General features: G+C 41.0%; 1 protein-coding gene across 1 annotated transcript in view; it reads right to left on the bottom strand.

The window, feature by feature from the left end:
- Window positions 1-5211: 5211 nt before the first annotated feature.
- chchd1 (coiled-coil-helix-coiled-coil-helix domain containing 1) overlaps window positions 5212-26384 on the bottom strand; it is a 26772-nt gene continuing 5599 nt past the window's right edge. The window contains exons 2-3 of the mRNA XM_033612371.2: window positions 22231-22349; window positions 5212-6604 (exon numbers count right to left, since the gene is read on the bottom strand). Of these exons, the coding sequence (XP_033468262.1) occupies window positions 6494-6604; window positions 22231-22349 (230 nt within the window). The 3' untranslated portion in view covers window positions 5212-6493. The remainder of the gene's footprint in view (window positions 6605-22230; window positions 22350-26384) is intronic.

Below are 26384 nucleotides of genomic sequence, written 5' to 3'. Positions count from 1 at the left end.
AATGTCAGTGAACAGTATCTAAGCCTATTGGCAAGCTTTCTTGTTAGCAAAGCCTACCCAATTAGCAAGCAAACTCATTAACTCTGCAGTAGTTAACAAGGTTTTTGTTCAAATATTAACATCAATTTGGAAAACTAGCTTAGCTCTGAAGAAGCACAAAGGAGTTTTGAAAGAAGTAAAGGAGCAGCACACCGATGATGTGAGAGGGCTGTGATTGGTTGGTTGCAATGTTCACCCCGGAATTCTATATGGAATGTTGATCCAGGAGCATGTCCTGTGCAGAGATATCTCTCTCGATGAAAGTGATGCACAACCAACAGCCAACAGACCCACATGTCTGTGATCTCCACATTATCACCAGCAGACACACTGTACGCCACCTATAACTGTTGTTCTCAGGTAACACTGCACACAATGTTGCAATTATTTAAACTTAAAATATGTTTGCCAGTGATGTTTTACAGTTTTCAAATAACCTACAATATAACAACTTCCTGTCATTGCTCTGGAAGCACACAGCCACTTTTCTTTCAGTCTTAGTGTTTGAGATGTGTGCTGTATGCTATGTTTGTGGTGTGGTAAGTATGCTGGAGGTTGGGACTGTAAATATTACATGTGACATTTGTCCAGTATATGTGTGGTTGTTTATTTACATTTCTATTTATTTATACAAAAGTAAAAGTTTAAGATTTGGGTAAAACCTTTTGATTTGAACATGGCCTTTCCTCTGCCAGCCTCAGGCCAGGTAAGGATCTGAAAAAAAAAATAAAGTTGTTTATCAAATTGTCCAAGTAGTTTGGAATGAGCAGAGAAGATATAGATTTATAGATTTGATAGAGGTGAACATCAGCTTATTTACCCCCTTTGCCAACTTAGACTACTACTTAGATAATAGTGAGAAATCAAAACTTGTTGAGTTTGGTATGAGTGAAGACGTCTATGTAACAGTGAGTGAGTGATTGCTGCAGGCTGTGGCGGAGTTTCCTCTGCACTCTTGATGTTTGGGAGGAAGTGATAAGCAGGGTGGGGAAATGGTTCTGTATAATGACGGGGAGATAAACAAGTACGCAGCAAAAATACCACTTTCTGACAATGGTGGGTGCAAACATAGTACAAAATCTTTCCTGTCCCTCAGACAAAACATGAAACCAAATCCACACTTACAACATCATTAACAGAATGTCAATATCTCTGCTAGGAATAAACCAATAGCAAGAAAACATAGAGGAAGGTCATTAAAAAAAGAGTTCAACTTAAAACATGCTTGCTTATCCTGTCAGATGACAGGAGTGATATGAATTTTACGTATGCTGCTTGCATCAGTAAATATTATGGTAGTGTATTGCTTCCACGACAGAAAAAAAACAACAACAAAAAAAGCATCACATAATAACATGAAAAGTGTGTTATATCAAGATGTTTTTCATGTTATAACAAAATGTTTTCATGTTACAACAAGAGATTTACATGTTATTCTCATGTTATTTTCATGTCTTTTATTCAGTTCTTTCATTTCTATTGCAGTTTATTATTTATCTTGTTTTAACTTGAAACATTTCATCTTAAAACATGATCATTTCTTATTATTATTACGTAAAGCATTTTATAAACACAGACTATTAAAAACATTGAAACAATATGTGAAGTTATAACTATACTATTTATTCTGTAATAATTTGAAAGGTTTCATGTTATTTGAAGTTCTCATGTAATAATGTTAAACTTGATGTTATAAGAATAGAAGTGATCACTTTATAATGTAAAAGTTTTTATAACAATAAATGATCACTTTTGAACATGAAACATTTCACTATAACAAAATAGATAGTATATTGTTAAAACAATAAAGCGTCTAGTTAATGTGATTAGTTTGTGTGTAATAATAACATGGAAACATGAAAAATGCCTTATTACAGCAATGAACTTTTCATAATTTTTTTGTTTACGCCTATATAAAATCTAGCTTAGTCTAGCTCAGAACAAAAGTAGAGGTAGAGCAGGTCATCCAATTATAGAACAATCGGCGGTTCGATCCCCAGCTCCTCCAGCCCGCATGTCCAAGTATCCTTGGACAAGATACTGAATACAAAATTGGCTGATGGCTGTTCATTGGTGTGTGAACGGTTACTGAGTAGCAGGTGGCACCTTGTATGGTAGTGTCGGCCACCAGTTTGTGAATGTGACATGTAGTGTACAAGCAATTCGCATGGTCAGAAGACTAGAAAAGCGCTACACAAGTGTAGTCCATTTACCATCCATATGATGATGAAGTGTATGTAATAAATAATGAAATGACTATAATACAAAATAACAAATGGCTGATTTGTACATGAATGAAAATGTACGTAGGCTATGTCTTCATTGTTGCTGTTCCAAAAATCACATATTAGCCACTGATCATTTATCTGCTTTGTTGTGACTGAGAAAAGAACCTGTGGCTTCTGTGGTGGAGCTGATCATCAGCTAATCACAAGGGTAGAGGTACAATCCACATGTTGACAAGACATGAGGTGTGTGTGTGTGTGTGTGTGTCACACACAGATCTCGCTACAGAGCCACCACGAAGTCTCTTCTTTATGCCTCCTTTGCATTTTTACACAGAAGCCAATGACAGTGGCATCATTCTGTTCCAGTGTGTGATTATACACTGCAACTCGGCTTTACAGAATCAAAGAGGTGTGATGGGCATGACATGTAACACAACAGCATCGGCCTCTAGTGTGACATATAACGTACACATTTGCAGCGCCTTTGAAGCAAATACAATGGCATTAACATGTCAATAACAATCATTTAGTGTCCCTGTTATATGGGTCTGCTCTTGTCCTCTGCTCAGAGGTTAAGGAGCTCCCAGACCTCAGTGTTTTCACAATTTGTGGACATTTTCGGCCACTGTTCTTCCTTGAGTTAGCCGCTATTTGCTAACAGCTACTTTTTAAATCTCCCACAGTGGGTTGCATGTGAAACACATCGTAAAACATCACACTCATGCCGCCCATGATCCCATCCTGCCGGCTGTCCCTTTTATACGGACACCATTTTGGCACTGTTACTTAATCCCATGGCGAGACCACTTTGTCTCCCCATTCTGCAAACGTACTTTATATAGAGAACAGCGAGGTGGCATAACATTGCAATATTCCTGAGTTGAACAGGTAGTGTGAAAGGGACTAATGAGAGGCAAACTGTAAAAAGCTGTATCATGGTCTACACTGACTTTATGTAGTTTGAAAGATAGGTTTACCAGGTAAAGAGTCTTCTTAAACATGCTGAAGAATTGTAGGATGCAGGGTTATGCAGTTTGACCCATACTAACAACTAAAACTCGGTGTATCTCAGACACTGCTTCAGTTTCGCCCTTTATTCAGAGAAACAGTCCCGTTAGAAGAAGAAATCCAGAAGACAACCTATAAACCAACCTGCTACTGGTGTTTTGATGTTAATTTGGAAAGGCTGCTGCTTGCCAGTCAGATGTCAAGCCTCAGATATTTGATGCAAACCTGTTTGAAAACCAATGGAACACTAGCAGACCTTGTAAACATACCTTTGACAAAGATGTAATCAGACTTGGTTTATGCAAGTATTACTAAACTGAAAACACCATGACCAAACTTTACAAGGAAAATGGTTGGTACGTGTAACATGCTGGTTACCATGTCCATATATGGAGGAATGCTGTTAATAGAGTATGTGTAAGAGCCACTTAAGCACATATTTAGATTTGGTAAAAATGTCTGTGTTGATATGACATATCATATAGATTCTGATATTATTTAAATTTGCACAAGAGTTTCTTTATATTCTGAGTATAGTAGTGGACTACGCTAAGGTTGTGTTTATATTGACTTTATTTCTGTGTTAGAATAAAGGCTTAAGTTATTTACAATAGGTATGGTACTGTAAAGCAGTTGAAAGAGCATGACAAGGATATTGTTGATAATGTCATGCGTAAAGACCACATGAAGTCAGAGTCACATTGTGAATATACAGATATAGGACATTGAGTCACTAGTGGACAGTACAAGATTTAATTTTGTAAGGACTTGGCCAGCCGTTTTGTTTTCTTTTCTATATTCTCAATAAACCTCGCTCAACTTTTTCCCTGCTTCGTGTGAGTAGTGTGGATCTTCACAGAAGTCAAAAGTCAAAACTGAGACACCTTGCAGACTGAGTGGCCTAGGAACTTTGAAATGTTGAAACGGCTACTATAGTATGTGAGGTTGGAGCACCAATTTAGAGCATGTTGAGGACACATCAAGTCAGATGCTGAACGAAAGACAGAACAGGTTGTTTCCCAATTCCATACCACATACCTGCTGCATTCACGTTGTGGTAAACTGTATTAATTCTTCACTGTAAGGGTACAAATAGAGTGCTCCAGGAAATAATCCAACAACCCAGAAATGAGTTGGCATTTTAGCACCGGTTCTCTTGTCTTAAAGTCAATGGGATTTTGAATGACTTTTTGGTTAGATGTCTGAAATAAGGTCTGTGGTTAACACAAACTAAGGAGACTTTCACATTTTGTTCTACAACATAAAATATGTCAGTAAATACCCCACTGTGAATTTTGAAGCTTTTAGGGCTCCTAAAAAAAGACAGTTGCTAACAAATGGCTAAATGAAACTACAGATCATCCACACTCCAAACACGGCTTTACAGCCTCGTTGTGGTAGAACGACGAAGTTCTTTAATGTCTAACATTAGTTTTTTACTTATGCTGAATGCATTTACGTTTTCAAAAATTATAAAACTGGTGTTGATCTGTGAAGATTATCTTGCTGAACAAAACATCTCAGTATAATAAACTTCGTGCCACAGAGCTTGTTTTCTGCAATAAACCAAAAAATCCTATAGGCTTTTTGATGAGTGAGCCAGGGCGATGCCAACTTCCACATCAGCCTATAAAAACCCTCATCCCTGGAACACTCTACAATCAATGTGCTTTTTGTTTGTACAATGTGAAATGATACAGGACATGCAAGAACAGGTACATCAATCAAACTGTCACTTTTCAATGTCACTGTCAACCAGACTTCACAACGAGAACACTAAATGTGTTTCCATGGATTTAGTACTTTTGTTTCAGGAGCTCACCATTCTAACTGATTAGTTTGTTTTCCAGCCACTAGCAGCTCCTCTATTTCATTCACTTTATACTATGAACACATTACAGAACTGGGCATGGTTCAAGACAGCAAAAAGAACTGATTGGAAAAAAACTGTTTTTAATTCATTCAGGAATAAATATATCAACCACACTGAGCTTTGCTTACTGGTAATCTGTTTGATAGGCTGATTTCAGTATCTGTTAACCACCAATCTCAGCTTCCACAGGAATGACAAGGCATTTAAGAGTACAGTGATATTGTTAAGCTCCCAGCCAGTAGCCATGAAACCCAAGAATAATAATTCTATCACATCCAATAATAACATCACAGCACTCAATGAGACCACTCTGCTAAATTAGATTGAGACATAATGGCATCGTGTTCATCAGAGCCAACTGTGGACATGAGGAGAAAATCTTATTATAATTTAAAACATAAAATGCAGTGTGTTGTGAATACAGACTGAGCAAATACAGAACATTGGTCAGCAATGTGAAATGATTGGATAATCTTACACGTTGAAGGAGTCATGCAGTGTGTTTGTGTTGGAAATCACCCTTTTCAGTGCTCTGCTCCTTCCAGAGGCATGGACTTGAGTCACATGACTCTGATGCGAGTCATATGACTTGGACTTAAGTCAGACTCCAGTCACGAATTTGATGACTTTAGACTCGACTTGACAAAATCAAAAAAGACTTGCAACTTGAGTTGGACTTCATCACCAGTGACTCATGACTTCACTTGGACTCGAGCCTTTTGATTTGAAAGAACTTAATACCTTCCCCCAAGCCCAAAGATCAGAAAGTATGTTTTTCAAACAGTTTAATTCCTGAATCATCTAGCATTAACATTATTCCTTCTCAGTAGGTTGATACTTTATTCTCCAGATTCACTTTGTTTGAACCAATCTGACAGAATCCAATCATAATGAAGAACTAATGTTATGGTACTGAGTGCCAGTTTGAAAAAATGATACTAACAAACTGCAGTATGTAAAACGTGTGTATCGACAATTATAGACAGAGACCCTAAACCTTCCAACAAACTTGTTTTAACAAATTAATACAAAATTTAAAAGAATTAATGATTTTTTGTAAATTTAATGGCTTATTAATCTGATGTTAAAATTATATTAGATTTGATGAACAGCACATTATGAGATTTACTTGTGACTTGCAAAACAATGATTTGGTCCCATCTCTGGCTCCGTCCTTTATTTATGTAAAACATGTGTATGGTATCCCATTGTTGAATCATACAATAGCTGGCAATTCTAGACAACACCTTCACATGATTAAATCCAGTTCAGAACTCAGCCCAATGTCTCTGTTTAACCTACACATTTCAAGTCTGTCTAGGTTATGCATTATGAGGTTTTATTCCTAGATCTCAGTGCGCAGGTTGGGAAATCTCTTCAGCAGGGTTGTGGCTTGTTTTGGGTGCAATCGTCCACCCTGAAGGCTGGTCTGGTCAGATTTATTCTTCATAGCAGCCTGTGAAAGGGGAAGACAATTTGTTACCAGTGCTTTTTAATGAGTAATGTGTTCATTAAGTACAGCTAGCTTCACGGCTCTGTAAGATGAGGTCAGCAAACTCTGATATCTAAATGCCTCGTGTGAATGATGAGGTGAGACGCAGACATTCTTGGTGTGTCCAGCTTTCTCTATACTGAGCACATACTTAACATTTCCTCTGTAGAAAGACTTTCTAAGACCATGGCAACTTTGAGATCTCTCAGGCCAGTTCCACAAAGATCGTTTGGACTGGAATTGTACGGGTGGAAATCACCAGAGGGTGCATGATACGATTTTATCACCATACTGAAGTCACAAAACAATACTATTGTAAATTTAAACATACTGCGATATGCTGCATATTGAGGTAACAAATATTGTTATAGTGATTTATTACATTTTTTCAACTTGAAATTATGTCCCAAAAGGAAAACTTTGTCAACTTTTGTTTTATCTAATAAGATGAAGTTTTCACAGTCTGTTCATCTTACTGCAGTCACTTTGTATGTAGTGGACCGAAAAAATCAATTGATTTTATTATTCTAGTAGCCTACCAGCAGTTTACCGCAGTGAGGCAGTGGTTAGCACTGTCACCTCACAGCAAGAGGGTTCGAACCCAGGGTGGGAGAGCCCCTCGGTGTGGAGTTTACATGTTCTCCCTGTGTCAGTGAGGGTTTTCCCCAGGTAGTCAGGCTTCCTTCCACAATTCAAAGACATGCAGGTTAGGTTAACTGGTGACTCTAAATTGCCTGTAGGTGTGAATGTGAACATGAACGGTTGTCTGTCTCTATGCGTCAGCCCTGCAATAGTCTGGTGACCTGTCAAGGGTTTACCCTACTTCTTACCCAGTGTCAGCTGGGATAAGCTCCAGCACCCCCTCGACCCCAAACAGGATAAGCGGTTATCGAAAATGAATGGAATGAATATTAATAATTTATATAATAGAAACTTTGATACTTGCTGTCCCTGTAATGACACAATATTGCCACACAAAAATATCGCAATACTATGCTGTACTGATTATTTCCCCCACCCCTAAAAATTACATACAAAGACAATGCAAAGATGCAAATAGACACTATTCACATATTTACCCCAAGTTGAAATCTTTCAACTTGAGTAATACCAGCCTATCAGCATTGAGATCTAGCTGATATCCTCCTGATGTTACAGAGAATAAGAATAAACAATGGATACGCAAGGTGGCCATCAATGGGCACCTGGAGCTCTGCCACTCAATGTCAGGACTGTACAACAAACAAGGAGAAGGCTCAGAGATTAGTGAGCCAAGCTGTGGGACTACATGGTAAGTTCTAAAAATATGTATTTGTGACTTGTGTGAGCTATTGTGTTGAATTGCTTCTTAGCAAAATGCTCTGAGTAATTTAAATTGGTCTTTTATTGTGGAAAGTAAACAACAGAAGGAGTGAAGCAGTCATATACTGCCATGACAGTATGAAAAATAATAAAGAATGTTGACATTTTGGTTCATGCTGGTTCAGAACATGGAGCTTGTGAACCATTAGAACACTTGATTCTAGCTACCAGCTGTAATTTACCATGAATCAAGTTAGCTGCTAGCTGCCCTCGCACAGCTGTAAAGGGCAGATTTTCACCAGTAAAATACTCAAAAAAACAAACAAAAACAAAAGTCCACTAGCAGCCGTACATGCACGAGTAATGTGGCAAAATTTAGCTTTGCCTTCGGTGTGAACACACCATTATGTTTTGCTCTTAGATCAGTATAATGCATTTTAGTACTTGAAAATAAATAGCAGTTGGGAGACTGTTAGGGAACAATCCTGAGCCTGTGTGACGTGTAGCAGAAGTACTGAGGCCTGACATATTGATGCTTATTTTTCTCTTGTTAAAAAGCTTAGTCATATGCAATGGCATAATAACATAATGGGTCACATAAAATCAAAAGTCAAATCAATACAATAAATATTTCAAGTTTTCAGTGGTTTTCAGCCTGTGACATTTAACAGTTTGAGGGCCCAGTTTTCCTGTAGGTTGACAGCTTATTTGTGGTACATTGACCACAAAATATTAATAGCTAATGATCTCAAATCTGATGATGATTAAATCATTAAATAATTAATGATTTAACATAACAATGATAAGATAGTGGCAACAGGGTGGTCCAGTGGTTAGCATTGTCGTCTTACAGCAAGAGGGTTCCTCATTCGAACCCAGGGTGGGGGAGCCCCTCTGTGCAGAGTTTGCATGTTCTCCCCATGTCAGCATGGGTTTTCTCCGGGTACTCCGGTTTCCTTACACAGTCCAAAGACATGCAGGTTAGGGAGGAGCCTGTAGGTGAAAATGTGAGCATGAATGGTTGTCTGTCTCTATACGTTAGCCCTATGATAGTCTGGCAACCTGTCCAGGGTGTAACCCCGCCTCTTGCCTAATGTCAGCTGGGATAGGCTCCAGCAACCCCCAACAGGATAAGCTGGAAAATGAATGAATGTAAAATAGTAACTTCTTACATTTCATTGCCGCTTTCAAATTATTTTTACTTGCTTGTTTAATTAGTGAAATAGAGTGAAGTTTTGAAAATCGAAGAGTGAGTTCTGGGACATTTAGGCAATAATAACGGTTACCCGTCTGCAGTCAACATATTTTATATGACAAATAAGGTTGCCTCGCCTGTCTCTCTGAATCAAAGACAGTCCAGCTACTTAAAGTGTCCACACCGATGGAAGCAATGACCCAGTGATGCAATAATAATGTTACACCAAATTTATGCTGTCAGTTAAGTCTTGACCAATAATATTCCAAACAGTGATTGATTAATCATTGATAAATCATTAACAACCCAAATGGTACCTCATTTTATGCTACCTTATGCTTCAATAAGTTTTTCATCCACTGCAGCATACTTCTAAACTGTGTAGTCTGCCCTCCTTTGTTGAGCAACTTTTATCAGTACTGTTCTAACCCATATACTACAAAGGCCTAACATCATTCGCTGTGGTCTTTGTAAGTTCTGTCAACTGTCAAATCAGCTACTCTGTTAAATATACTGCGTTTGTGAGTAGTCAACTGCCTACTTGTGTTGTACAGCTGCAGCAGCCTACAGTACTATCAACCCAGGCAGTCTCGCGAGATCAGCATTTAACACCTGAGGTCATGGCGAGAGGTCTCGCGAGACGGCTGGACACTGAATGAAAACAGAGCAGCAAACAATGGTGGGAGCGCGTCCACTGAAGGCATGGGTCTACGGTGCATTTTTCTCACTCGCATTTTCCCCTAAAAATATAATGCTAATAATGTACACCTGTTTATTAAATGCACATTAGTTTCCCAGAAAAGATGAAGAAATACCACTAAGCATCAGCTCACTGCTAACTGTAGCCTCAGTTTGTACCTCATACAGATCTGCTGGTAAAGTTAACTTAGCGTTAGCAAGCGTGATAAAAGACGGCAGAGAGGCGACGTTGTGCAAATAAACTAAAGATTTATTATTTTTCTGTAGTAGTAAACACATGGGCCGATAACAAATGTGTTAACTAATTATGCTAAAGCTTTACAAGCTATTCAGGGCTGCCGGCGTTAACATTAACATGACGAACAGCAAGGCTAACGTTACGGCTAACAAGCTAACGTACTAACGCTACTCAGACACACACACATACCAGACAGCCTCTCAGTCCTTAGCCGCTAATGTTAGCTCATGTACAACACATGTAACGTTACCACACAGAAACTTTTACAAAGGGTCATAATGTGCTTCTAGAGACTGTCAAATCGCCAGCGAACATTGTTTACACTGCGGACACGGAGAACAGCTGCCTAGTCTCATGGGACAAAGATCCTCTGAGAAGAAAGACGGTTCACTCTGCTCTGCCGCCAGGAACAAACTGGGAGGCAAAGATCCTCTCTGAGGAAGAGGGTTCACTTTGCTGCAGGGTTCACCTACGTATATTGTTTCTGATACAGTCAATGTGTGCATCACAACCACTGTAGTGTATTGCACAAAAGCTTTATAAGACGGTTACAGGCAGCAAAATTGTGGATGTCCTTTGTTTACATTTTTTTGTAGCCACTTCATTTAAATTGTCTGCCTTGTGATTAGATTTAATTTAAAATATTTATTTTGTATGTGTTGGTCAGGTAATGTTAAATAAAAGTACATGATGACTAATGTACTGCTTTGGGGTCAATTCTTAATGTAAACAGTATTTTTTAATAGTAATGCACCAGGTCAGAGGGTTCCTTGTTAAATATACTTTGTTAGTTCTCAGAAAATATCTTAATATCCAAGCAAATTTTGTATCATAATTGAAATATACTTGACTGAATAGATATTGAACTGAATTGAATCGAATCGAATTGAATCGTGAATCGGATCGAACTGAGTCCTTAAAAATCGAATCAAATCGATCTGGAAAATCTGAATCGATACCCAGCCCTAAATGGATTAGCAACCATTTTTCTTCTAACAATAAATAGTTTCCATCCTAGACTTGTACGGCTTTTTAAATTGTTATATTTAAGGTGTAAAAAAAAAGAGAGAAGACGATACCACAATATCATACCGTCACCGCATCCCCCCAAAATAATACCGTGATATTTTAGGCCATACCGCCGAGCCCTAATTGAAGTACACTGGCACTGAATATATCAAAATCCCCCATAGGGGGGGAAATGTTGACTCTCTGCTTCTGAGGAGAGAACTGTACTGGATTTACACATTGGACACCCTAGCACCAAAGGGTCTCAATGAGGACTGTTCAGAAGGTCATCCTGTCTCTACAGTTTACACCAAGACACCCCTCCTTTCAGCCCACTTGCTCTTCACGTAACCAGGTCATGCCAACGGTAACTGACTTGCTCCACCAATCACGAGTCTCTTACATCAATCGGTGGAGCTCAGCAGCAGCAAAGGACATCTGAATCCAGCTAAAGCAGACATCTAGCTATTCGGCAATATCAGGACTCTGTTTCTCTCATCTGGTTTATCATCCTGTGCGTTCATGAGAATGTGAGTATTACTGGAGTCTTACTTTATAATTGTAACTGGAGTCATGGTGTTTCGCATTCAATGCACCATGTAATGATGGTGCTCGGTGCTCGGCATCATGATAGTTTGACAGTCACATTATAAAGTTTACTTTGCTAATGCTATTTATGATCATTCTCTGTATATGGACCCTGATAATGTTATTTATGTTAATGTTCAAATAAACACAAGAAATTTGTACTCTAGATAAAGGATCAGCGCTCAGTGAATAACCTCCTAAGCCCTATGATAAGCTATTATGGCAAGGCTTAACTATACAGACCAGTGAGCAGTGAGAACTAACATGTCTTTGGGGTCATCAGGTGGGAACCTCCTTTCACCAGTGTTTTGTCTAGTTGGTCCCACGACACCCCCAGGAGGCTAGACAGTGATCTCTGGCGTCCCACAGACACTCCCCTAATGCCAGCTCTCACTGCTCTCCGCACCGACCCAACAACCTCCTTTACCTTACTTACACATGGTGTTCTCAGCCCAAACAGCACTGCCACCTTCAACAAACCCAGGCTCCGTTTATACAAGCTCCAGGTAGTGACCGTGCCAATACTACCTTTCCTAGCACATTCAACATTCCCTATTTCACATGCTACCATAACCAGAGTTGGGTAAGGGTTACTTTAAAAGTAATCAAAGTACTTTACTGCGTTACTTTTTTGAAAAGTAACCAGTTACTTTACAAAGTTATTCCCTGAGAAAAGTAACTCAAGTATTTTTAAAGTACTTTTGAGTATTCTACATTTCCTATTGGGCAATGGACCACAGGGTGCTTAGCCTACATTTTGTGTCTCCAAAATTAAAGTTATGGACCACTTGCCCTTCAATGAAATCCAATTCTCCCACCACAGCCGTCACTTTGACCAGTAGAAACACAGAACAATCTGCTGCCGTAGACAACTGTATGACAATAACACCCCAGTGTTTTTTATATTTCCTCTAGGGATGTTACCACACAGAGTAAAAGGGGAAAATGATAGTGTGAAACAGCAGAGGCACTTTGTCAGCCCGCTGAGTACTGTCATTAGCATCAAGCTAGCAAACAATATTACATCCTCACGGTCGGACATAAAGTAATAACATTAACAAATAGCGGCGGGACTTTTACTCACCACAACTGCAGAGGCTCCCAGCTTCATTTGAAACAGACTACATTATAGGCGGTCCGTTATTTATTAATCACTTTGTGTTTTTATACATTTACTTTTTTATCCGCTCCTGTTGTCTCTACAAAGTTACCACATCGCACAGTCATTTTATTCTGAAACATTTGTAGGAACTAGTTGTGGAGGATACAGTAGCTTGAATGTTTGCGTACGGTGCTTCAAATGAAGCTCCTGCCATCTGCTGATGCTTTTAGGTGACTACGACAACATTTCGGCTGGCACATGAACAGACACAGTGACTCAAATAATTGTAAAAGTAATAAAAATAGGACAAGAATAATCCGATGACATCACACACGTCGTGAAAGACGACCAGGGATAATTGGTGACTACCATCGTGTAGTGTGTCATGTCTGTGGGCCAAGTCACGGCACGATTTTATGACTCCACAGTCATGTAATGTGACATAGTGACTGTCAGAACGGGCAAAAAAGTCATGTAGTGTGTACCAGGCATAATGCAAGTCCTCCTGAGTCTGACCTGTCTGTCAGCGAGTCCTCCTCCATCTATTGAGTCGTGGGTATTTTACTGAAGGATGCTGCGGAATGTTTTAGACTCCACCGTAGACAACGGCAGTATTTCTTCTACCACGTAGCTAGCCACAAGCATCATGACTTCTTTCGGACTGATAGGTTTCAGTGTTTCCCATTATTAACGAAACTATGGCGGCCCGCCATAGTTTAATTTGACCCGCCATAGTTTCTAAATAAAAGATTTAGGCTGCCGAAAGTATTGACTTCTCATGATATAAATAATATCTCGAACGCCGCAGCATTTTGTGCCGATGTGCTCAGGCTGTCAGATCCAGTGCTCGACAGTGCGAGCGTTTCACTCGACTAAAAATACGTGTGTGCGAACTGTAAAAAATATTTAGGGCACATGTGCGCATTAAAAAAAAATCAGCCGAAGCAGCCTATATTTTTGTCAATAAAAATATATGATAATCTAACCGCAAATGTTGGAGGAACTCCAGCCGCCTTCCCTCTTCCCCGCTTGACACGGTTATGGTCGGTTTTCCAAGCCACTGTCGGCACAATGAATATAAGTCCCACTGTCGGCTGGGTGGAAATAAGTCAAAGGGCTCTAGTTTCCCGGCGCAGTGCAGGGTGGCGAACCCCACACAGAGCTAGTTTCAAGCAGTGCAACCCGAGGCGCGCTCAGTTTGGTAGTTTGGCAGACTGAGGTGCGCTGAGATGGGTTGGGTGGCGCAGCAGGGGGAGGTGTCGACAGATCCAGCTTGGCGCAGTGACAGTTTCGTGCCAAAAGGCTTCGCCGAAGGTGCGCTAAAAGCTCGCCATCTGAAACCAGATCTACTGTCAGCGCAGTGGGAGCGCAGCCAGTGTAAGCCGAAGTTTGGCTGACCGGCGGACAGTGCGCACACATCACCAAAACCTCACAGGCAGGTTTCCAGAATATCAGGCACATTAACGATGCAATAAATATCCACAAAAACCACTATTCAATGCAACTATCTGTAATCAGCAAATAAATGTATCTCTATATCGACTGTCCCATCACATCTGATGTTAGATCAAAGGGGATTGGCACCGTTTGGCACGTTTGGCACGCGTAATGGAAACCCAACCTGATTTGATTAAACAGCTGCAAACTAATGAGTTCACATCCCTCTCAGCCAACCACAAACAGCCACAGCATCAGATAGGGAGTATATATTCAGCATCTGTCATCTTAGAAAAGTCAAAAGAAAAGAAACAGAGACTGCGAGAGAGAAAGAGAGAGAGCGCGCGCACACGAGAGAAACGCATCATTGATTTACAATTGTGGTGACCTTCTCCCAGGCTACCTTTGCATCATCAGCTCGTGGAGGTCTGCTCGCAGTTCCGTATATTCGGACACTGCGAGCAGACCTCCCAGACCAAAACATCAGGTTCCTCTTGGGAGAAGTTTGGCCGTCTGACGCTGCTGCTCTCTTCTGCAATGGCGAATTGAGTAAACTCTCATTACGCCTTCGTGCGGCGCATTTAAGGGCGAGGAGAGGGGCTCATTTAATTTGTGTGATGTGTGTAAAACCCATTCCACGCCTTCTCTCCTCCTACAAATTCATTTCAATTTCAATTTCCAATGTTCAAAATTTTCTTCCGGGTGGCCACTCCCACACTTAAATAACCTTCCTCTTCCTGGATTTTCTCCTGAGAGGACTGATTGGTGGATCTCTCCACTTGATCTCAAGGAGGTATGTACCCTGCCTAGTAGGTCCCCCTGCTGGCCCCCAACTGACATTATTCCTCCTCATCCAAATCCACTGACTAGGTCTAGCTGCTTCATCTGACATTTCCTTCACTGTCTTCCTCAAACTCTGTCCCCGCACTCCGAGTTCCCCCAGGGGCGAGACAGCTGATCTTGCTATAAATCCCCTACACCCCACTTCCACTGGACAAATCCTAGTTTTCCACCCTCGCTGCTCAGCTTCTGCTCCTAACAGGCATGAAAATGGGTCAGGGTGAAAAAGGTGAGAAGGATACAAGACCCGGCACCTACTAGGAGGTCCCGGGGTTATGCTCCTCGATTGTTTTTTGGTGGAAAAATGAGCTTCCAAATGCTCATATCTGATTTCTTTTAGATTTACTCTAGTGGGGGTCACATGCAGAGTTACAAGATTGCACAGAAACAAAAGTATGAATGTATAATTAAGTGCAAGTAAAGTATCTTTACATGTTCCCATATGTTGTATAAGCGACGAGACCAGGGGCAGACTGCAACAAAAATTCAGGCCGGGGCATTCAGGCGCACCGGCCCACACACCGGCCCACACGTCTCTACCTATAATCCTCTATATGCTTGTACACACAACACAAACGCTGTCCTCAGAATCAACTGCATAAGAAAATCAGCAGTTATTGTTTAATTCCAGACTATAAAATAAATGCAATAACGAATTGGCCACAAATGGCTATGTGCTTATTATTTATCTTAAAATAAGAGCATATGACACTATCCTAATGCATCTAATTTTATGCACAATATAACTGTCTGCCCTGTCCTGCCCAGCCCTCCTTGTGTATTACATAAGCCCAATTTATATATCCATGGCTCACAGCCATGAACTAAGGAGGTATAAATTGGGCAATAGGCCCTATAGTCAACTTTTAGTCAACTTATTACTACAACAAAAAAATCCCACTTAGTACTACTAAAAAGGTGTTCCTCTGGCTAAAATGTAATGCATAGTAGGCTATGCCTTCACATTGCACCTGTCATATTTCTGGTCTCATCCTCCTCCTCATCACGACTGGGGTTAGTCTGTCCCTCAGCTTCATTGTCCTTGGGACTGGGAGCACCACCTAACGTTAATTGCGTGCATCCACAGAAAAAAAGCAAGCACATATTTTCTTTTAGTACAGGTTTAAATTATAAAGTATTAGTTGGCCTCTTGAAACGGACACCTAGAAGAAATTCGCAATTTGCCAAAACCAAACTTGCACATTACACACTCACAAATGTTAGCTAACGTTAATACACCTGCTATAATGGCACTGTCAGCTCCAGCTCCATCTCCGTCGTTAGCAACACCAGCAGCCTCAGCCCGTCAACCAACGCTGCAGCCAAACAGGTTGGTTATTTTGGAGCACTTTGCTGCCGCTTCTTGTAAAAATTTAATTGTTTTTATTTGAATTTTTTTCACCCTTTCTTGTTTTACCGGCTTTATCCATGTTTTCTGTCTAGCAGTCAAACTAGCCTGGTCTGCCATGAGTAATGACTGGTGACTGCGGCTGAGGCAATCAGTTTTCAAGAAAAACGAGAGCCTCTTTTGTATCGGAGGAGGCCGCTCTTATCTCCTCCTTCAAGCATCAAAACACAACATTGACCACCGGCCCATTTGGTGACCGGCCAATCTGCCATTGGACAAGACTGACAACATCTCTAATGAAATGCCCACGTGCATATGTTCGCTACATCTTTTTTCTGTGGCTTCGCTTTGATTGGTACAAACTATTTCCTGGGGAATAACAAGCTTTCCCTGTAAATCTACTTGCATTTCCCAATCACAGGCACCTTCTAGGCGGCCACACGCTTGCCTCCTTACTAACTTATCACTTCAGTATTTCTCCCCCTCACGGACAAACTGAATTGCTAAACTCCTATTCTTAAAACCTTCTGAATTTGCCTGTCTTGCCTGCAGCTAAACTTTTCAACACCTGGTTATGTCGCCATGTATACCGGCCTTGTGACAAGCTAACTTTACAGCCTGACAAAATATGCTTTAAGGTTGCGGTACCTGAACACAATAGGCATGATGGGTCCCCATTTACCCACAGTTTAAGGTTCTGGGGGGGTGGTAACACATCGTATGTAGCCCCTACCAGGAATCTAATACGATTCTCCTCCATATTCCACAGGTCCCTCCAGCTAAGCTTCCTCTTCTTTACACTTTCCCAATTCAACCACTGTCCCTGCTTAGCCTGGGCCACTACCTTTGCACTCCTTAATATCTCCTCCTGTCTACGTATCTGTTCCACAACCAGCTTTCTTTTATCTTTGGGACCTGCTTTATTCCATACTGGTTTGCCTGAGCCAAGCTCCAGGCCTCCACGGCCAAACTTAAACATTATCTACAATCTCTGCATGCCTAAGAGCTGCCTCTGCCTCCTGAACAGCTGATCTTGGCTTCCATCTCCTCCCCTTGGTTGGATTTGGAACCACACTCCTAACTACCACGTCCTTACTCCCAGATAACAACAGCTCTGTCCTGACCTTGGTACATTTAAATTACTCTGTTAAACTAGATACTGGCAGCTGAAGTATCCCTTTTCCACACAATGCAACACTACTTAGACACCTAGGAGCGCCCAACCACTTCCTAATATAGGAGCTAACCAACCTTTCAATTCTCTCCACAATGGATATTGGAATTTCATAAATTGACAATAGCAACATTAACCTAGGATATAGCCCAAACTGCAAACACCACAACTTTAACTTTCCTGGAAGTTCTGATTTATCTATTCTGTCCAATCCTTCAGCCACATCTTTTCTAAATTTCACCACCTGTTCCTCATCATTTAACTCCACATTGTACCATCTACCTAAGCTCTTTACTGACTTTTCCCTAATTGTTGGGATTTCCTCATCATCTATGACAAACTTCCTATCACTTAACTTCCCTCTACATATTGAGATGTTTCTAGACTTACTAGGCTTGATCTTCATGTTGGCCCACTTGAGGTTCTTATTTACCTTCTCTAGTAGCCTCTTTGTACATGGCATTGTAGTGGTCACCAGTGTCATGTCATCCATGTAAGCCGCAACTGGTGGAAGATGCACCCCGTTCTGTAAATTGTAAATGAGAAATTGTACACCCTGCCATAATACCTATTTCTAGCCTCTGCCAGCCTGTTGTGAAACCTGCCATACTTAGACACAACCTAATATCCTGAAAATATGCTTTCACTAAGTTAAAAACTACCTGTGGCACTTTGAAGTAGTCAAATGCACTGAGGCTATGTGGTACAGAATCAAACGCATTTGCAAGATCTAAAATATTACATGCAGGTCCCTTTTTTTAAATCTTTGCTGCCTGAATCTGGTGTCAGATCATGCTAGTAGGCTCTAAACACCCTGCAAAACCGGGTATTCCTGCCTTCTGCAGCATAGTATCTATTAAGCTATTCCTTTCCAAGTATCTAGCTAATCTCTGTGCTACTACACTAAAGAAAATCTTCAAAAACTTAAGGATATAAGGGGCACTTTTATAAACCTGGCAGGGGACTCCATTAGGCCCTGGGGTCAAAGAAGCCTTTACACGCCTGACCACCTCCTGAACTTCCTTCCACCTAGGTGGCCTGACATCCATCTCATGCTCTATCCCTACTAATGGAGGGATATCCGGTGGAAAACCTACTATCCTATTCTTCTCTAAATCCTATTCCTTTCTACTTTAAGCTGCCCTCCCTTTTCCTGGCTAAACAATCCTTTAACAAACTTAAAAGGGTCCCTGAAAAAAGCTGTCCTTGCATATTCCTTCTTCCTCCTCTTTTTCCCCCGAGATGCTCTGCCCTTCTAAGAGCTGCTGGCCTGCTTCTCAACTCCTCTTGCAACACATAAATTCTCTCCCTTTCTTCTTCTGTAGCTTTTTCTATTAACTATCTCCCATTCTTTACCGTCATTTGACCTAGGCCATCTAACTCTAACCTCTTGCTCCATGGTTCTCTCTCTGACTGGTCTGCTAACCTCAGTGTCACCAGCATCCCCTCTTACTACCTCCTCCTCCTCAGTGGCAGTGCTACTGATATCCTGCAAACTGTGGTTTTCTACCTGTCGCTGAACTTCATCCGACTGACTCGACTGACTTCTTAATAAGTACTGATCAATGTGGCTACTCTGCCCTTTCTTTACCACACTTCTTCTTTCCCTGATGAGTTCTGAGGCCTTTTACTGATGTTACTTTGTGCCAGTCGAAGGACAAACCTGAAACATCTTGTTCTCGATTGTGCTACTTTTGTCCTCTACAGATGCGCTCGCCTTGCCCTGAGTGCTGCTAATTCTAGCTCTGGTGGATAGGTCCATGCCCCCATCCTTCACTGAGTCACAGATCCAATGCATAGTAGTGTCCATTCCAACGTCTCTTACCATGTAATCCACCTGTGAGTCATCTTCCACCCCTGCTCTCGCTGACTCTCTGGGTATTTTCCCTATGTTGGATGTAGCTAATTTGGTTGTAGCAAGGCTGCTAGGCCTAAACACTGCTGCCATGGGTTGCTAGCCCATGCCAGCACCTTTGGGGTCTTTTCCCTCCTGTCAGCTGTCTTTCCAAGCGGTAACATGGTCTTTCCCTTGTTGTCAGCTGCCCTATTCACAGCAGTCACTAGCTGGGCGAGTTCTGACATATCCTTCACTCATTAGTTTTACTGCCGCAACGTAGGAGTTTTGTTTATGTTTGAGGAGCAGTGAGCACTCTGATCAGTCTGCTAAGGGACTGTTCAACATTTATTTAGTGTGCCCTCAGTGTACTGGAACAGTAGCAAATATAAGTTTTACTTAGGGATGCACCGAATATTCGTTAACCAAATATATTCGGCCGAATATTGCAAAAAAACACACATTCAGTATTCGGTGGAATAAGTTAAAAGCAAGGCCGAATAATAGCGGCGTGTTTTGATAACGCAATCAAATGGCCGTGACGGGCGGAATAAAATGTCAGCAGTGTGGCGATCCGTCCGTCACGGCACTCGCATTTGCGACTAAAAATAGTTGAGCGAGCAAAATAGGCTTAAATCATTCAGCACGCTGTGCGAGCAGCCTACAGATTTCAACCAGCAGCAGAAACGAAAGGCGAATCCCACTGGTTGTGGGTTGAACGGGGGTCACAGACACAGACAGTAATGTATTCCTGTCAAAAACGGCAGCCATCGGCTTACCCGGCGACAGAGAAGTCGGCTCCAACAATATCCTCTTCTTGGTGTCATGACTGCCCAGAAGTACCTGAACAGCCGAGCCAGCCGAACACAGGTATGTGATGTGTCAGAGGAGAAACGAGCCTTTCACATTTCTGTCTTTGTGTCAGTAACGGTCCACAAACCTCACCGCACTTTAGGGACTGTTCTTTACTCATGAAGGGACTGTCAGGGGAGGAGGGTGGCTGGTTGATTTTTATTTTATTTATTTATTTTATTTTGATTCCCTCCTATGTTAATCACTTATTGATGCTGTTTTTGAAGTATGAATAAGTCAATAAGTAATTTATTTCATTGAAATATCATTGATGTATTACAGAAAAATGATTTATCTTTTCATAAATGACAAAAGGCACATCTGCCTCATTTTCGCTGTGGTATCGTGATACTACTCAGAACCATTATATTTTCATTGGTATCGCACAGTGGGTCCCAATTTTGGTACCGTGACAACACTAATCTGGAAGGGGTTCATCTGCAAAAACTAATGAAAAACTAAACAATGATATTCGGTACTCGGTATTCGGGCCAAGCGTTTAATAATATTCAGCTTCGGCCACAAATTTTCATTTAGGTGCATCCCTAGTTTTACTGATTTATCCCTTATTGACACTCCCTTACAGTATTGAGGGCAGGAATCTCTTCATCTATTCAATGTTGTAGTGTGATTTCCTTAAGTAACTTCATTTGTTTTCATGCCATACTGTTAATGTTTTTTATTGTTACATATTAATATATGTGCATGTTCTCTGTTTTATTTCTTTATCGTAGTAACCACCCATCATATACCTCACCTATGGATATTCTGACTAGCAGAAAATAAATGAGTGGCAAGTCAATTAGTGTGTGAATTGGATTCATTATCACCCATCATCATCCTGTTCTTACCGGACGACCTGTGGAGATTGACCATCCATAAAACCAGCACTTAAGGCTTCAGTCATACATCATCACTGAGTCACACGCTTACAGTAAACCAACACCTCTTTTATAAGGACTTCAATATAAAACCATTTCTTTGAAACTGTGATACGGGCCGTGATGCAATGTTGATGTATGGTTAAAATATTGATGTATGGTTAAAAATGTTTGTGTTGATTTACAAAAAGATGTTTGTGTCCTTTACACAAAAATATTTGTGTCCTCCACACACACAAAAATGTGTGAGTACTGCCATGTTCTAAACGAGCTAAAATTAAAACAAAAAACTTAAGTACAAAATCTTTGAAAAACATTTTGGTTCACCAAAATGAATTTGAAAAATAGTGTGTAGTGTAAAATAGTGTTGTAGTTCTATATAGAGGCTCCTCTACATAGTCAACTGAAAGTATGACGGCCAGCTGGCCTGATGGTGTTTTATTCTTTTGTATAGTGTAGTGTAATGTAGAGTTTTTTCTATACATATCCACTGTCACTTTTTGGTGTCCTTGACCATGTGAAAACATGTTTTGACTCATGTAATGAGTTCATACAGATAGTGGAGTAACTGATCAGATAATTTATTCTGGATCAAAAATATGTTTGGTTTTAAAAGAAAATGTGTTTATACAGATAGTGAGGTGGATCGGATCACGCAATTGTTGCAGCTGATTGCCATGTGATCTTGATTATGTCATGTGATCTATGTTACTTAAGATGGCCTCTCACAGCACCTAAGTTGTCTGACGAAGAGCATACGCTGCTCGAAACACATCACTGTTGTTTTGGGATGTGCTAAATAAATTTATATTGCACTTCAACTGGGAGCAAAAAGTGTGCGGCCCTTCCTCTTCTTTTCTGACTGCCTGTTTTTTTGGTCCAGCACCTGTCTTACTGGATGTGCGCGGCTGCACCTCTTCTATTGGCTTTCAGTGAAGGTGTAATTTCCCAGTGTGCATTAGAAAAGGACGTTTTTTGTGTCACTTTAGGAGCCTTGTAGAATTGTACATTAATCAGCTCAGCTTGAACACACGTCATCTTACAGCACTAACCAGTTGATGTGTCAGTTGTGTTGCTCTTTATGTAACATACCCGAGCTGTCTTGACACAGGTGAAGAAGGTGTTCATCTCATTATAGCACAGACTGTCCACAAAGTTGTTTTGCTTCCAACAGGCCATCAGGACGGACATCTCTGTGATACAGGTGGCCTCTGTGGAGGAAAGGCTACATGTTAACCCTCTAAAACCAATGGGATTTAGAACATGCATTATTACAAAAACAACCTACTCCTGAGAGTCAGCAAGATTAGGGAGGTGATAGTGGACTTTGGGAAGAAGCAGGAAAGGAACTAGCCCTAGGCCTGTGCCGGTTTGAAAATTTTCCAACCGGTTTGATTTAAAGCCAAATATCTAACCGAACTGATATATTGAATTATATACCTAATTTTACCACTGGGGGTCGCATAAAAGCAATAATCGCAATCAAAGTCCATTATAGGTGTAATGCGCTTCCAATCCACTAGGTGGCGGTAATGCTGTATTAACTGCCAATACACACAAGGTTACACAAGAAGAAGAAGAAAACGCAGAAGGACACCAAGGAACCTTCCTCCGACTCCGCCCGTTCAGTGGAGACACGGCGGTTGAGATGGCCGAGCCAGAGGATGTTCCTGTAGTAGTTCCAGCCCCCCAAATAGTACCAGGAACTTCTTCAGTGGAAACGGGTCACTAGGGCAACAAACTGAATGACTGCTGACTCCCTCGCACTTTCCCCGCCCCAATGAAATCTGATCTCTCGCAGCAGCAGCAGATAGCTGAGCGGAGCTGCAGAGTCCCTCTGAAGCCTCTGAGACAAACTAAACAAAACACTTGTAGGCTCCTCCACTTAATTTATAAACAAACATAAACCTTATTAAGTTGTCATAATGCATGTTACAATGCAAGATACGTTGACTATAGTCCCTTGACACGCCGCCGATGTGAAAAGCTTTTTTTTTTCTCCTCCGGTTTATATGGTTGACGTGAATTAAACCAGGTGGCGCTCTTAAACCAGACCAAACCGGTTAAACCGGAAATCGGCACAAGCCTAACTAGCCCCCCTTAATATTAACAGGTCCTCAGTGAAGAGGGTGAGATATATATACATACACACACACACACATACATATATATATATATATATATCTATATCTATATATATATATATATATATCTATATATATATATATATATATATATATATATACACACTGCCTGGCCAAAAAAAAAGTCACCACCAAAAAAAAGGTCATACACTCTAATATTTCGTTGGACCACCTTTAGCTTTGATTATGGCACGCATTCGCTGTGGCATTGTTTCGATAAGCTTCTGCAATGTCACAAGATTTATTTCCATCCAGTGTTGCATTAATTTTTCACCAAGATCTTGCATTGATGATGGTAGAGTCTGACTGCTACGCAAAGCCTTCTCCAGCACATCCCAAAGATTCTCAATGGGGTTAAGGTCTGGACTCTGTGGTGGCCAATCCATGTGTGAAAATGATGACTCATGCTCCCTGAACCAGTCTTTCACAGTTTGAGCCCGATGAATCCTGGCATTGTCATCTTGGAATATGCCTGTGCCATCAGGGAAGAAAAAATCCATTGATGGAATAACCTGGTCATTCAGTATATTCAGGTAGTCAGCTGACCTCATTCTTTGAGCACATACTGTTGCTGAACCTAGACCTGACCAACTGCAGCAACCCCAGATCATAACACTGCCCCCACAGGCTTGTACAGTAGGCACTAGGCATGATGGGTGCATCACTTCATCTGCCTCTCTTCTTACCCTGATGCGCCCATCACTCTGGAACAGGGTAAATCTGGACTCATCAGACCACATGACCTTCTTCCATTGCTCCAGAGTCCAATCTTTATGCCCCCTAGCAAATTGAAGCCTTTTTTTCCGGTTAGCCTCACTGATTAGTGGTTTTCTTAAGGCTACACAGCTGTTCAGTCCCAATCCCTTGAATTCCCTTCGCATTGTGCGTGTGGAAATGTTCTTACTTTCACTATTAAACATAGCCCTGAGTTCTACTGTTGTTTTTCTTCGATTTGATCTCACCAAACGGTCCCCACTATCCTTCCAGTTTTTAATAATGCGTTGGACAGTTCTTAACCCAATTTTAGTAGTTTCTGCAACCTCCTTAGATGTTTTCTCTGCTTGATGCATGCCAATGATTTGACCCTTCTCAAACAGACTAACATCTTTTCAACGACCACGGGATGTGTCTTTCGACATGGTTGTTTAGGAAATGAGAAGCAACTCATTGCACCAGTTGGGGTTAAATAACTTGTTGCCAGCTGAAAGATAATCATGCAGTAATTATCCAATAGGAGGCTCGTACCTATTTGCTTAGTTAAATCCAGGTGGCGACTTTTTTTTGGCCAGGCAGTGTATATGTATATATATATATACATATATATATATATATATATATACATATATATATATATATATATATATATATATATATATATATATATATATATATATATATATATGGGCTGGGACTTTATCGCATTAATTACGATTAATTAATTACAGAAAAAAATAACGTGACCAAAAAAAATAACGCATTTAGAGTTCCCAGTATACCCATAATACTGATGCACAGGACACAACACGAGAAACAACAATGGAAACCGAAACCGATGAGAAGTCGTTGCTGGGTTCGTTGGGCTGAAATTTTAGTTTTAAAAAACTACCGGGTGGAAACCTGGATAAAAGCACAGTTGTGTGCAAATTGTGCAAGAAAGAATTTGCCTATCACCGGAGCTCTTCCAGCCTCCGCTACCACCTCAATGCCAAACATGTTGCAACTAGCACAGACAACGCTCCTAGTTCGAGCAGGCAGTGTCACCAATCCACATTCGACAAGATGACAGGGTTCAGAGCCAAAATGAGTAAGTCCACGACTGACAAACTAACAAACTCACTGGCAAAATGGATTGCAGTGGACTGACGACCACTCTCGGTGGTAGAAGATCAGGGGCTAGAAGCGGTGCTACAGATAGCGTCGCCTGACCCAACTTATGAACTGCCATGCAGAAAGACAATTTCAAACAAAATTCATCAGCTTTATGACACTGAAAAGCAAGCGAAAGTTGATTTATTGGAGAAAGCCAAAGGTGTTGCTGTGACTGGGGATCATTGGACCTTGGTAAGCAATACAAATTACCTTGGTGTGACTGCACACATTATTGATGTCACTGACAGGGAATGGCATCTTAAGTCTTTAGCCCGACCTGTGCAGAAGACGACCACCAGGCACTATGCTGAAAACTGCACGGAGCAGTTTCTCTCTGTGGCAGAGGCCTGGAGAGTTCAACAAAAGGTCACCACAATTGGAACAGACAGCGCTCGAACCATGATCGCTGCAGCTAGACAGCTCCCATTTGTGCATATGCCGTATGTTGCTCACATTTTGCAAAGAACCATCACTGTTTGCCTTGGTGACAGCGGGTTTAATGATACGCTGGCAAAATGTCGCAAAATAGTAGGTCATTTTAAACACAGCCCTGCTAATACAGATGAACTACACCAAGAGCAAACAGCACTTGGGCAAAAAAGAGAGCCACTTATACAGGAGGTTTCCACAAGGTGGAATTCGACGCTGTATATGATCTCTCGTCTCCTGAAGAACCAAGAGGCTGTGAAGGCTACTCTTTGCAAGCAGAAGCACAAGCTAACCATGCTGACTACAACGGAGTGGGACAAACTACAGAGGCTTGCGACCATCCTCGAACCATGCAGGTAAAAACCCACCTACACCATGAGCTGTTTGATCAATATGATTTATCACTAGTTGGCATCTTTTCCTTTTAAAAGCTTTTTGAATTGACTATTATTTTTAAGATTAAGAATTAAAAAAGGAAAAAAAAACATTTTATTTACTTGAATTTGTACAGTAATACAAATAATCCTTTCCTTAACTATCCACTGCAGATATGTGACTGAGCTCCTTGGAGGTGAGACTTATGTCTCATGTTCTGTGGTGTTAACTGCTCTCTGCCACCTGGACCGCACCATGGAGGTCTCTGATGAGGACCCAGCCTACATGGTGAGGTTCAAGACTGCCTTCTCAAAGGATCTATCCCAACGTCAAGCAACACTCAACCGTGAATGGCTCAAGCTGGCTACAGTACTCGACCCACACTTTAAGGACTTAAAGTGTCTACGCAAAGGAGAGTGAGAAGGGGTG

The sequence above is a fragment of the Epinephelus lanceolatus genome, chromosome 17 (assembly GCF_041903045.1).
Source record: "Epinephelus lanceolatus isolate andai-2023 chromosome 17, ASM4190304v1, whole genome shotgun sequence".
Classification (NCBI taxonomy): domain Eukaryota; kingdom Metazoa; phylum Chordata; class Actinopteri; order Perciformes; family Serranidae; genus Epinephelus; species Epinephelus lanceolatus.
The sequence above is the reverse complement of the archived record's forward strand: the minus strand, read 5'-3'. Positions and strand labels throughout refer to the sequence as shown.